The 13,139-nt window shown below is 36.3% G+C and overlaps 1 protein-coding gene across 1 annotated transcript in view; it reads left to right on the top strand.

The window, feature by feature from the left end:
- The window catches only part of SBF2 (SET binding factor 2), a 3,151,758-nt gene that overhangs the window by 2,626,662 nt on the left and 511,957 nt on the right, over window positions 1-13,139 (top strand). Inside the window, exons 27-29 of the mRNA XM_044058929.1 lie at window positions 7,724-7,851; window positions 11,069-11,244; window positions 12,182-12,318. Of these exons, the coding sequence (XP_043914864.1) occupies window positions 7,724-7,851; window positions 11,069-11,244; window positions 12,182-12,318 (441 nt within the window). The remainder of the gene's footprint in view (window positions 1-7,723; window positions 7,852-11,068; window positions 11,245-12,181; window positions 12,319-13,139) is intronic.

Raw genomic sequence — 13,139 nt, 5'->3', positions numbered from 1 at the left:
ACAGAGAAAACGGGAGTCTTGTATATGAAGTAAAAAAATTGTATATGAAGTAATAAACTTTTTAAAAATAGTAGAAGTTTGTGAATTATTGAACATTTTTTTATGTATAAAATATTTTTTATATATATAAATATAGTATTCACAAAAAATAGTGTTGTATTTTTATTATATTTTCAATGCACTGGACCCATATTTAAATTACAAGTTTCATGTCATACATATTAGTAGTAATATTAAGCTCGGCTTCCGATAGGAAGATGAAAAAGTTATGTGTATAATATGACATAATATAGGGTTCTCAAAAATATATATATGGTCTGTTTTTAATAAACTAGACCTACATTAGGTTACAAATTTTGTTTCTAACTAATTGATAATATTATTGAAAGGTTAGAAATATCAAAAGAATCAAAAAAGTCAAAGCAGTCATCTCTTTAGACTGTTCAATTTTAATAAACTTATATTTTTACACCTGTCAATATGTTTGTTTTATAGCACACATTGTTGTACCTGTGAATATGTTTTATTATTTTGTTATATGGTCGTATTCACCTGCACTGTGCCTGCAAATGGTCCAGTGAGTTCAGTGCACTTCCCCAGTAAACAAATATTAATAAATAAATAAAAAATAAGACTGAGTGTTGCGAGATAAGATTCTTTTCTATGCTTTTTTTGTCAAATTTATTTGCTACAATGACAAGCTGTGATTCAATTAATTTTGGTAGCCAGTGGACTATGATTAGCTTCAGGAAGGTTCTGGCAAATAGACACATTTGAACTCATATATGTATTTAAAGCTTTGCATTACAGGTTAATCATGGCAGATGAGGGCCAAAAGTTTCACAGTTCTTTGTATTATGTTATACTTATTCATTTAGACTCTAAAGGAAAAATAGGTAACTATAGCTAATCTTCAAATGTTATTGCATGCCTGTAATATTCCATTAATCAGCATACATTCTGCAGTAAGACAATATTGTAATTCTTGAATTTTCTTGGCTTACTGCTTATTATTACTGGATCTTTTATGTAGAGATGGTAGATGCACAAGTCAGACTTCCTTGTAAATAACATTTAAATGTGGGGAGCTATGTTTTCTTCCTGAGACATTAATGAGTTATAGATGTATAAGGAATGGATTTCCATAGTCAAAAGATACAGTGACATGTTAGAAATGATTAGATAGTTTCTAGTTTCCACTCTTATTCAGTATGTTACTCTCCTTATCTTCCTTCCAGTGCACCCCCCATGATGAAAGTAGTTGGTTTCTTAGATGAAGGGGACCCTCAGAGAGACCACTTGAGGATATGCTCAAATCAGTAATTTTCTGTGCTGTATGGCAAAGATATTGTCACACTAATAGTTCAGTATGCCATCATTTGGTGCCAGACATCATCTAAGCCATTGTCTGTATGCACCAAAACAAGAGTACTGTTCATAGGTCCATAGGTAAGTAAAACAAGAGTACTGTTCATAGGTCCATAGGTAAGTAAAACAAGAGTACTGTCATAGGTCTATAGTTAAGTAAAACAAGAGTACTGTTCATAGGTCCATAGGTACGTAAAACAAGAGTACTGTCATAGGTCTATAGTTAAGTAAAACAAGAGTACTGTTCATAGGTCCATAGGTAAATAAAACAAGAGTGCTGTCCATAGGTAAGTAAAACAAGAGTACTGTTCATAGGTCCATAAGTAAGTAAAACAAGAGTACTGTTCATAGGTCCATAGGTAAGTAAAATAAGAGTACTGTTCTTAGGTCCATAGGTAAGTAAAACAAGAGTACTGTTCATAGGTCCATAGGTAAGTGAAACAAGAGTACTGTTCATAGGTCCATAGGTAAGTAAAATAAGAGTGCTGTCCATAGGTAAGTAAAACAAGAGTACTGTTCATAGGTCCATAAGTAAGTAAAACAAGAGTACTGTCCATAGGTCCATAGGTAAGTAAAATAAGAGTACTGTTCATAGGTCCATAGGTAAGTAAAACAAGAGTACTGTTCATAGGTCCATAGGCAAGTAAAACAAGAGTACTGTCATAGGTCTATAGTTAAGTAAAACAAGAGTACTGTTCATAGGTCCATAGGTAAGTACTAGGCTAGCTACCCTTGCAGGCCATTTTTAAGCCTAGCCAGTTTCCTTTTCTGAAAAAATTAACTTATCTTATTTGGTTAGAGACTGGCCTTACCTCTCCCGTGATTAATAAGTAATGTATTACCCCTAATAAGAATAACTGGGATCATACCATAGATAATCTGAGGGGATCCACACATGAGGTAACGCATTTAGGAGCTGTCTCTGTCCATTATTAGTACAGGGGACTGTCCTGGGGTAAATTTTCTGTTTCTCATTCATAGATCCAAGTTGTGCGTGAATATGGAGATGGTTGAATTTGTTTTATGTGGATGGGGAGGCTGTTCCAGACCAGTGGTATCCCCTGCAAGATATACCTTGCCCTCCAAACCTTTATGTTTATGTTGCAGAAAAGGTTTAGATCCCTAGACAGAGTATTCCCAATGCTATTTGACTTGCTGATGTGCAGTAAATGCACAAGTATTAGTTTGGAGGATGGCTTGTATGCCAGAAACTGGTAATCTCTTAGCAGTCCATAGGAGACCAAGTATAGTGACAGGCGTTGAGTCAGTCTGTGTAGGACATGCTGCTTAGGCCTTGCATCCTTTTAGTAAGGTATCTCTGTGGACATTCTAGTTGTTGCATGTATCGGGAGAGATATATACTAAAGGGGGCATTGTATTCAATGATTGCCTGATAAAGGCTGAATAAAAGGTGTCTGTGATGTCCCTAGATCTAGAAACAATACCTTTGTTTATAAGCTGTGCAATATAGAAGGACTTTTTTTTTACAATAATGGACAAATGTTGGTCAAAAGTTAGGTCATTGTCCAAATATGTTCCCGAATTCCATACAACTGGGTCATCTCTTCGAGGTGTATTATCAGTGTGGTGGTTCACTGGGATAAGAATGTAAGAATGCATGTTTGACATGTTTAATTTCAGTCTGTAATTTTGTCACCTGTTATTTATTTGGGGCAAACCTTCCTGCAGGATGGCTAAATCATCTGTGGATTCAGTGAGTACTCTAGCTTGTAGTTATTTGTGAACTTATTCAGCCAGAGCCTTTTATTATTGGCTTTTACTTCTGAAATGTAGATGACAAACAGAAGATGTCCCACCACAGAACCCTGGGGGATGCCACTGGTGACTGCTATTTTTTGTGGAGGTAACATTCCCTATTTTGATATTCTCAGTCTTATTTGTGAGACAGTTGGCAATCCAATTTGTGATATAGGGGTTTATTCCAACTTAAATTTCTAGTATGTCTGTGTGGGGAGTTATGTCAAAAACGTTGGCCAGGTTGAGTTATGCGGTGTGTACTGTTTTGTCTTTATCCATTGCTTTGGTGAACTTTTCAAAAAATCTACCAGACTGAGTAAGCATGAACTGCCCTTGATTATTCCAAACTTTGGTGGGTCTAGTGTCCCCTGTGTCCTGATTGATGGGTTCCTTGATTAGCCTTTCCTTGGCTTTGCATATGAGGCTGGTCAGCCTGGTGCTCTGGAAAGTCCTCCATTTTGTAGTGGAATGACTTAGCTGTTCTCTGTTTTCTTGGTACAAAGCCTGTATGGAGGCTGAGATTGAATCTGTGTAGTTAGGGGTGTGGCTGAGGCAGGCTTCATGCTGTTTAAGATGCATACAAGGATATTGTCAGGACTGTTGGTACTTTTCCACTGCAGCTAATCAAGTTCCAAGGGACAAGGTCTATAATGTTCTCAACTGGAAGACAGGGTACTCATTTTTTGTGATAACATTCTTTAGATGCCTAGGCAAGAACTGATTCAGAGCTTACCACTGGGGCATTTCAGAAGCTTGAGACTCAAGTAGTTTTGTCTAGCATCATGTGTGGGATACATACTTCTCAACTCTCCAGATTTTTGCAGAATGTCCAGAGTTTTTCCTCATATTTTTGGTCTGTTCCTTGTTAAATATGTGGTTTTCTGCCAAATTAGTGGGATAATCTCAAGACTGAAGTCATTAAATAATGAAATACATTTGAGATTCAGACTTGAAATCCTTCAGAAATGCATGCTAACACAAAACCCTGTTATTTTTAGCAAATGTCTAAGTTTATAAGGGCAATATTTAAAATCTGTCCCAATTTTTGGGCCATTGTCCCCCTATTATGTTAGGCTTTGTCCAGGTTTCTTGTACAAAGAGGTTGAGAGCTATGGTGGGATATTACTTGCAACTGTCAGAAGTCCTACAAATTACAGTCAGGCAGTAACCCTTCATAATGGAAATGTTTTTGTAGAATACCTTATATGTTGACACGTCTCTGAGTGATATGTCTTCCTGTCCTGTTCCTTCTTCAGATGCGTCTTCCTTCAAAGATCTTCAGGAATTCTTGAATGCTCTCCTTTAAGAAAATTTCCCCATCTTACAATGGAGTATTCTTTCACAAGATTTTTTTTTTTTTTTTTTTTGAAGTAATGTATACATTTAGACTCAAAACAGTATGTGAGGGATTCTTTCTTGTTACTAGTGACAATTTCTAATAGTCGGTAATTTCTTTTCTGTAATACCAGGCTCTAGTACTTCTTCTCAAATCAACTGAGTTTAGATCACAAAAGGTGGGCAGCATTAGCTTCTGTTGCATATGTCTGAGTACTAAGAAGCTTGTGTCATAGATACCCAGTCTCTTGAATGGCATGAACAAATGCAACATTTGAAAAAAAAATTTAGAAAAAGCATCTTCTGTATGGGGGACAAGCCCTCCCAACCCCAAACATTACTATTCCTGTCCAAGGTTGCTGCTTCTCAGACAAACAACAATCACCGACAGTCAAGGAAAGGTCTGTCTCACTCTTTTACTTGGAGGCACTGTGATTGCACGAGCCAACAATCACATTTATGACTAGCAACAGGATATGACTTGTACATGTCTTAAGGAAAAAAAGCAATCATAACACTATCACATTTGATCTTTGATGATTTAACAAGCGTGTTATAAGCTCAGGTGATCAGAGCAAATTATTGTAAACCATTAAACTGATAGAGCCTGGACAAAGCAGACTGAAAGAGTCAGATTTCTTGAATAGGCATTTATAGCAAAAGACTACAGATGTTCCTTTAAGCTACATAGTGTTTCAAGCATAGCTTATTTGTCACTGTTTTATGGCATTAAGATGAGACAGTTATATACTATTACGACTACATATACAGTACAGAAATTAACAGTTAATGACATTTGATCCCACTTAAGACATCTATAACCATAACATAGTTATAATAATGCACTATAATTTAAGAACTTAAGTTGAATGTTTGCAGCCGTTATCATTTGCCATGATATCCTGTACTCTTTACCATCGTATAGTTGTAGAGCTGAAGTGCTTGGGTTTTAAAAGTATAGTGTCTACATTCAGTCCATTTGGTTTACTTCATTGTAGTAGGTAAAGAAAAGTTTACCATGACATAGTTATTTTCCTTCTGCAACAGCTTAATTTAACTTTTGAGTAACTTGTATTAGTTCTCTGCCAAAAGGAAAATGTGTCCGTGATGAGTTTTCCTTTCACTTAAAGTGTAGGCAGAATGATCTGCACTGAAATTGAGGTCACACTCCAAATAAAATTAAGAAGTATAGCACTTATTTATAACATTTCTTTATGGCTTGTTTCTGTCTGCAGATAATTTTAGGTTAGGCATCAGATATTCAAGAGTGAAAACAAATTTATTTAGGAGCCATGTTGAAATTCCTTATCTATCAAAGCCATAATTTTAGCCAAAGACCAGTAGTGAAATTTGCAGTGGTTGAATCTTTGATTAACTTTGTGATGATGTGAGGTAGTGCTAGCTGTGCCAGATGGAGTATTGCAGTGCATGTGTAACATATCTCAGCATAGGTAGCTGGAGTTTTGTAAAGAATTATATGCCATTTGTATATCAAAGTGATTTGTGCAGGTGCTTGTGTTGAAAATGTATTTGTAAAACTGTTTGTGTTAAAAATGTATCAGCAGTGGGTCCTGCTGGACAGAAAATAAATCTGTATGTCAGACTGTATTATAACTGTTGAAATAAATATATTGTAACACAGGATACTGGAAGAGGTGAGGTTAATCTCAGTACAGGTAACTTTAAAAAATAGTCTGAAATTAAATTACCTGGTTTAGTTCATAAAGATTGTATCTTACAGCTCTGATTGCAGCCAGAGATGAAATATCTGTGAAAACCAGGATTAAGAATCCTACTGTGTTGTCCTTAGGGGTGAAGTATTTGCTACCCTGGAAGGGTGGAATTTTTGAAATGGTTTTATAGCTTCCAGTTGCTATAACATGTCTTAGTAAAGCTGAATGTGTGTGTATCATGACACACGTACTAAATTCTGGTTAGGTTTCTAGTAATGAGGGTAGTGTGTGAACCGAAGTCACGTGACCAGATGTATGTGATGTCATTCTGTAATCCAGCACTGAAGTGATGTTTTAATACTAGACGAGACAGAAATTTCAGGGCAGTCTGTTTTTGAAATCTGACAAAGAAGGAAGACCACTCACGCACTTCATCATGCCTTGCTTTGGTGAGTTATCAGGGAATAGTAATTCTTTACATAAGTAAAGAAAATATAGTGAGATTAGTTAAGTATTGTTTTTCTGCATCTGTATGGATTTTTCCATCTGTGTTATTTTTAATATTTCCTATGTTTGAAACTCTGGTGTTTATTGTAAATAGATATGTAGTATTTCCTGTTCTTTCATTATTTATTATTAAATATGTTTAAACTTTTCATTGTGGCTGGTCTTTTTAGAGAATATTTTAAACTTTGAGAGTACTTATATTTATTTGTTGAGACTGTGGCCAGTCCTGAAAGCCTTACTGCATTGGTCAAACATTATCATTTGTATTACTATTAATTTTACTCAATATAATTGGGTACCCTTGTAAGAGCCTTAGAGTAGCTAGCTTTGGAGTGTTCTGGTGGCAGGTATCTACCTTATAGTCTGGGCAGAGGGGCATAGCTGGTAAATCTGTGCCAACCTTTCCCAGGTGTGTGTATGTGTGTGTGTGTGTGTGTGTGTGTGTGTGTGTGTGTGTGTGTGTGTGAGAAAACCAAATCTCAGAGTGTGCATGTCAGCTACATGGAGCAGGGACACAGAGCACTACCTTCACAGCGGGAGTGGTGGAGGACATGGCTTGGATCACTTAGCTGACGACTCAACTCTACAGCTGTGGTCAGTGTGGCATCTTATTTGGGGCCTGGTGAGAGAGTGGGAAACCCGGCCCCAGGATGTGAGTGTGTTCCCTTTGTGCTGTTAAGGGAAATTGTGCTTGGTGAGAGAGCTACATTTGGAAATACTGTGTATGTCCATTTTTGTTCCAAGTAAACATCCCTCACCATTGTCAGTAGTGAGGATTGAGGCTTGTTGAATACTTGCCCACAGGAGGGACATCACAATCATGATAAGTTTTCTAAGAATGAATCATAACTAGTACTTAGGTCAAAGATAGCAGTGCATCTTTTGTACCAGTATCTCAGGTGGGTTGGCTCAAAAATTAAGGCTCAGCTGTATTGGGGTTTGTATCACTCACATGAATGCTGACTGACTTGTGCTTTTCTTTCTGTAGATAGAACAATTTACATACAATTTATAAGAATGTTTTGCATTAAATTGCTTTAACATTTTCTGGTTTTTGACCCAGTATTTTTGATGTTCTTTAGTTGGTGAACAAACAGTTATTCGGAGCTTTCCTATTACATCTGTTATCAAAGAGAAAAAAATACACATTCAGAACCATCTGCAGCAGGGTACGCAAGAGGGCCTTCAGTTTCAGTCCTCTACCTTTCAGGTATTTTTGCAAACATGTTTCTGTATACCATATAATCAGTTGTATAAGTACATGTTTTTTTATGGCCTTATAGAACACTATTTACAAACATTTTTTTGTGGCCTGATTTGTATCTGTTAAAGGTAAGAGTCCTATTTATTAGTGAATGTGGCATTCATTATTAATTATTAATAATATGATTATTGCAAGGTGACACAATGTTTAGCATTGCTTCTTTTGACCAGTTTTTACTGCAGTGACCTTTCACAGAAGCTAATACCATCTAGCTAAGAGTTTTTTGCTTAATTTTGAGTATATGCTGCAACTTCGTGTTCCTTACTGTTTTTAGTGATCTTGCTGAGAATTAATGTGTTGCTTTTCCTCTGGTAGCAGAAGGAGTACAAAATAGTTTCAGCCTCATGGTCACTGTTCAGGGGAAAATAAGTTTGTAGATATTGGCTGGTATGCTTTTTTGAGCTTTTTTGCTACCTTTTAACTTTTGTGCCACATCAGTGGAACGTGCACTGCACAGACACAGGAGCTTTAACCTAAATTTGTGCTAATGTCTCTACCTGCACTTTGGGTAGTAGAACCTACAGCTGCCCCGGCTGCAGGACAAGCTGTATTCCACTATTGAAGTAATAGTACTCCCTACAGCTGTAGCCTGCACCTGTTCCTTGCTGCTTATAAATTTGCAGTTGCCATCATTAACCAATAAGCACCCTTACTTTGTATGATGCGGCACTAACCTTACCCTTTGTATAATCTGTTCTTCTGAGCTTTTTTTATCAAAAGTATCGCTTGTGTATTTCACCAAAATTTGTCTCTTCCCTGTATATTTTATTATTGTATTAGAACATTCTGTATACTTTCCCATAAATCACTGTATGTATATATATATATATATATATATATATATATATATATAGTCTATATATATATATATATATAGTCTATGTTGATATAGCCATCACCTCATAAATTGACTCAAGTCTGTTACATCCTACTGTAAATTAACACATGCAATTATCTGTTGTTTATCCTGTGTTCTCTAATGAAGTTCTAGATTTTGTATTTCCTTATTTAACCCCCAAGTTACCAAACAAAAGGCGAATGTCAGCCTGTTTATGTCCCTTCTGTTACCAGACTCTTATCACTTGATAAACTCAGGAAGTGTAGAAACTGCCTTATGCAAACAAATAAACATGTACTCATCACAAATGCTTCTGTCTGTGAGAGATGAAAATATTTAATTAACATGGAATCTTCCCTCTTACCAAAAAAACATGGCCTGTGAGTAGCACCCAAATCCCACTACAATTTGAAGAAAATCACATAATAATGTCCTATGCTGAGGGTCTAAAACAACTTTACCAAAGGCTTTACCAAAGACTAGTTTGTGTCAAAAACCTTCAAATACTTGACCCAAGCCAGTTTGGACTCACCAAGAGCAGATCCTGCCTGCTTAGCCTAGTTGACTTGCTCGAGAAGGTTACCAAAACAATGGATGAGGGAAAATAAGTACACACCACATATCTAGACCTTGCAAAGGCATTCAACACCACCTAACATTTGGGTATTGTAGATAAACTCTTCCAACTAAATGTAAATCCCTACGTAATTAATTGAAGTGCAAACTGGATCATAAAATATAACTTAGGAAATTAGGGTGGGTGGCGCTACAGTCCCCAAAAGACCTGTCACTAACGGTGTACCCCAGGGTGTAATCTTTGGGCTAATTTGGCATTTACCTCTCAGAAGTCAAAAGCAAATGTTAAAGGTTTTTGGCTGACCAAGCTTACAAAACACCACAAATCTGGTGCCATCCTATACTTCCCAGAGAACACCATGGTCCTCCAAGAAGATCTGTCCCAAAGACAGCTGGCATCAAAACCATGGACTAAAACTAAATGCCAAGAAATGTATAATCATATACTTCAGCGAGTATGACTTTCTTTGTAACTATAATATTGACAACCACACTGCTGGAAGTTGATCCTGTTGTTGTGGCTCTGGGAACCTGTCTACAATGAACTGCCCTTTGATCACCACATATCCACTGTTTTAAGGAAGGCCTTTTTCATTCCACAGCTTATATCTGAAGGTGTGGCATCCAGATCCAGGTTTATTTTGCTATCATCAGGCTAATCATTCACCATAATACCCTAGTCACTGTGTACTGTCCAAACACTTGTCACAACTGAAGAAATGACAATACTTTCTCACTAAAAAAAAAAAAAATCAAGGACCTAAATTACAAAAATTATGCAGACAGTCTGAAAGCCTTGTCCCCTCCTCCTAGGTATCATATATGCAACTAAGAAGCTTATACATTTATATATATATATATATATATATATATATATATATATATATATATATATATATATATATATAGGTGTGTGTGTGTGTGTGTATCTATGTATGTGGATGTATAAATATAAATATCATCAGTGTCAGTGGTGCAACAGGTAGAACACTTGCCTTTGAAGGTTGTAAGTTCTATTCCCACATGAGGTAGATAGATTTCTAAATCTGGGTGCTACACTCCTGATTATGTTGTCTTTCAGATGAGACATTAAATTGATACCCCAGCTGCCTGGGTTGGTGGTAGCTCAGGTGGATATAAAAGAATCTGTTGAAACGAGCAAGGGAAGTTCCCTAATTCCCTTGCCAAATTTCACCAAGTAGTATAAATGCCATCTCTAGTCTCACCCGAAAAGACTTCACTAGCGTAGTGAGACAAAGGATGGATAAAAAAACGAATATATATTTTTTATGGAACTTTTCACCACTGCCGGTTGTATTAACTAATTGCAGTTCACAAAATGACACTGAAGGGGGTAATACGAGAATGGATACATAAGGCGCTGTGACTGCGGGCAGTTCAAGAGTCAGAAATTTCAGATGATATGTTTCTTTACCTTGAGTTAAGGTATCAGCTAATTTGTTAGTCAGATTTTAAAGTAGCTAGCATCCCTAAAATGCTTGTCGACCAAATGAACTGTCGACCAAATGAGTGTCGATCATATGGCCTGTCGACCATGTGAAGTAGACATATATATATATATATATATATATATATATATATATATATATATATATATATATATATATTTATATAGATAGATAGATAATACAGGCAGTATACATTTCTGTCATTGCACTTGTAGCTTTTCTTTTTCAAGATCAGGTGACTTGAAACATTCATGTCATTCTTTTTGTTTTTTCTCTGTAGTTAATCAGTGTAACGTTTGATGAGGAAGTGTGTGTTGAATTTGTCGATATGTTTAAAAAGCACTTCCTGAAACTCCGATACCCTCACTCCATCTTCAGCACATTTGCTTTTGCCATTGGCCAGACTATGCCACAAATTGCTCTTCCAAAACAGAAGGAAAAGAATACATCTTTCCGGTAAGAAAGCAAGGCATTGCTCTTCACCTGATTGTTTTCAGTAGTCATTTTCAGTAGTCATAAGTGTAAAACAACTGCTGTACTTTCTATGTATCTGTTTGCATTAGCATTAAGTCCTTTTTTATTGAGTCATACAGTTACTAGGAAGGCCATCTAGGGGACCATTGAGGAATCTAGCCCAATTCCCTTCTTGCTTGACAGCACTGTCTGGTTATGTGACTTGGTCAAAGTCACACAGTAGACAAATGGAAGGTACAGGGATAAACAAAAAAGGTAATTTAAAAAATTATCTTTGAGAGTTATGTGATGACTGACAGTTTTTATTTTCTTGTGATTACCCCAAAATAAATGTGTTGCATTTCTCATGGTTTGGATCAGTAGGAAATTATGTAGTAGAGGCTTTGTCAAATATATTTTCAGCCTGCTTCTCAGTATCTGTAGAGTGAAATATATGAGTGTATTTAAATATATGTATGTATGTGTGTGTGTGTGTGTGTGTGTGTGTGTGTGTGTGTGTGTGTGTGTGTATACACATATATTCTCCTATATATGTGTGTGTGTATATACATATATACACACATGTATAATACATATATGTGTATATATATATATATATATATATATATATATATATATATATATGTGTATGTATATATATATATGTGTATATATATATATATATATATATATATATATATATATATATATACATACACACTCACACGTGTGTGTGTGCATTTCTTCATGTTTACTTGTAATTATTCTTAAAAACAATTAAGCAATGGCAATGTTTACTTCTAGATGCATAGGCATGATTGCCTGGAGTAAGTGTCTTATTGTCAGATGTGATGTGTTAAGTTATGAATTAATAAAGTATTTTCGTCACATACTTACATTTTGTGCTGCTGTATCTTTGATCTATATATTCTCCTTTTAGTACTTTCTCAAAAACCATTGCCAAAGGAGCTAAAATGGCTGGAAAAATCACAATGGGCCGTCAGTCTTCAGGAAAGAAGAAAACATCTGATGACAGAGGAAGTCGCTTAGGGTTCACTGAAGATGATGATGTCTCTGGTAGGAAGTAGATTTTCTTTGTTACAAGTGTGGTGTTACATTTATCGCTTTGACTGCTGTCTGCATACACTGGCAGCTGTCTTGCTCAGTATTTCTTGTAGAACTGAAACATGAAGTATATTAATCATTCTTATTTTCTTAGACTGCATAGCATCTCCTTAAAGCAGTGTACAGTATTACATTAATGATAAAAAAATGTTAGCTATAGGTTCATAGGTAGGTACTAGGCTGTCTGCCCGAGGGCATTTATAAGCCTAGCCAGAGTGTGTCAGCTTTCACCGCCCCATTGATTAATTAACTGAGCCTCTGTCAAGAAGAGCCAATGAAGTGATCCTAGGGGTATATTTTATGTTATCCATCTACTCGTCAAGGTTTCTCTTGCAGAGTGTTAGTGAGGTGCTCTGCCTAATGTAGTTAGGAATTATGTTCCAAAGCATGAGGAGTCTGTGACAGAAATCTATCCCTCCAGCATGTTCTATTTATTGTTGTGGTGATGTTTAGATCACTAGAGTGAGTGGCTTGCAGTGACTTGGATTTCTTTAGGTGGAGTATGTCCATCAATTGTGAGTTGGACATGGCTTTGTAAGTCAGGCAGAGATCACCTCTGAGTAAGCGATATGCCACTGAGTACAGCCGGAGTTTTTCCAGTCGGGCTGAATAGGATATATGTTTGAGGCCAGTAATCCCTTTGGTGAGGTACTTTTGTGGTATTTCCAGCTGTTGGATGTGTCTTGTGAGGTACATCCCAAATGGGGCATTGTACTCTATGATGGGTCTGATGAGTGACGAGTAGAGGGACACTATAACCTCTTTATTTCTAG

Source organism: Protopterus annectens, chromosome 17.part0, assembly GCF_019279795.1.
Source record: "Protopterus annectens isolate FY-2018-M chromosome 17.part0, PAN1.0, whole genome shotgun sequence".
Classification (NCBI taxonomy): Eukaryota; Metazoa; Chordata; order Ceratodontiformes; family Protopteridae; genus Protopterus; species Protopterus annectens.
Note: the sequence above shows the minus strand (reverse complement) of the source record. Positions and strands in the feature narration are given on the sequence as shown.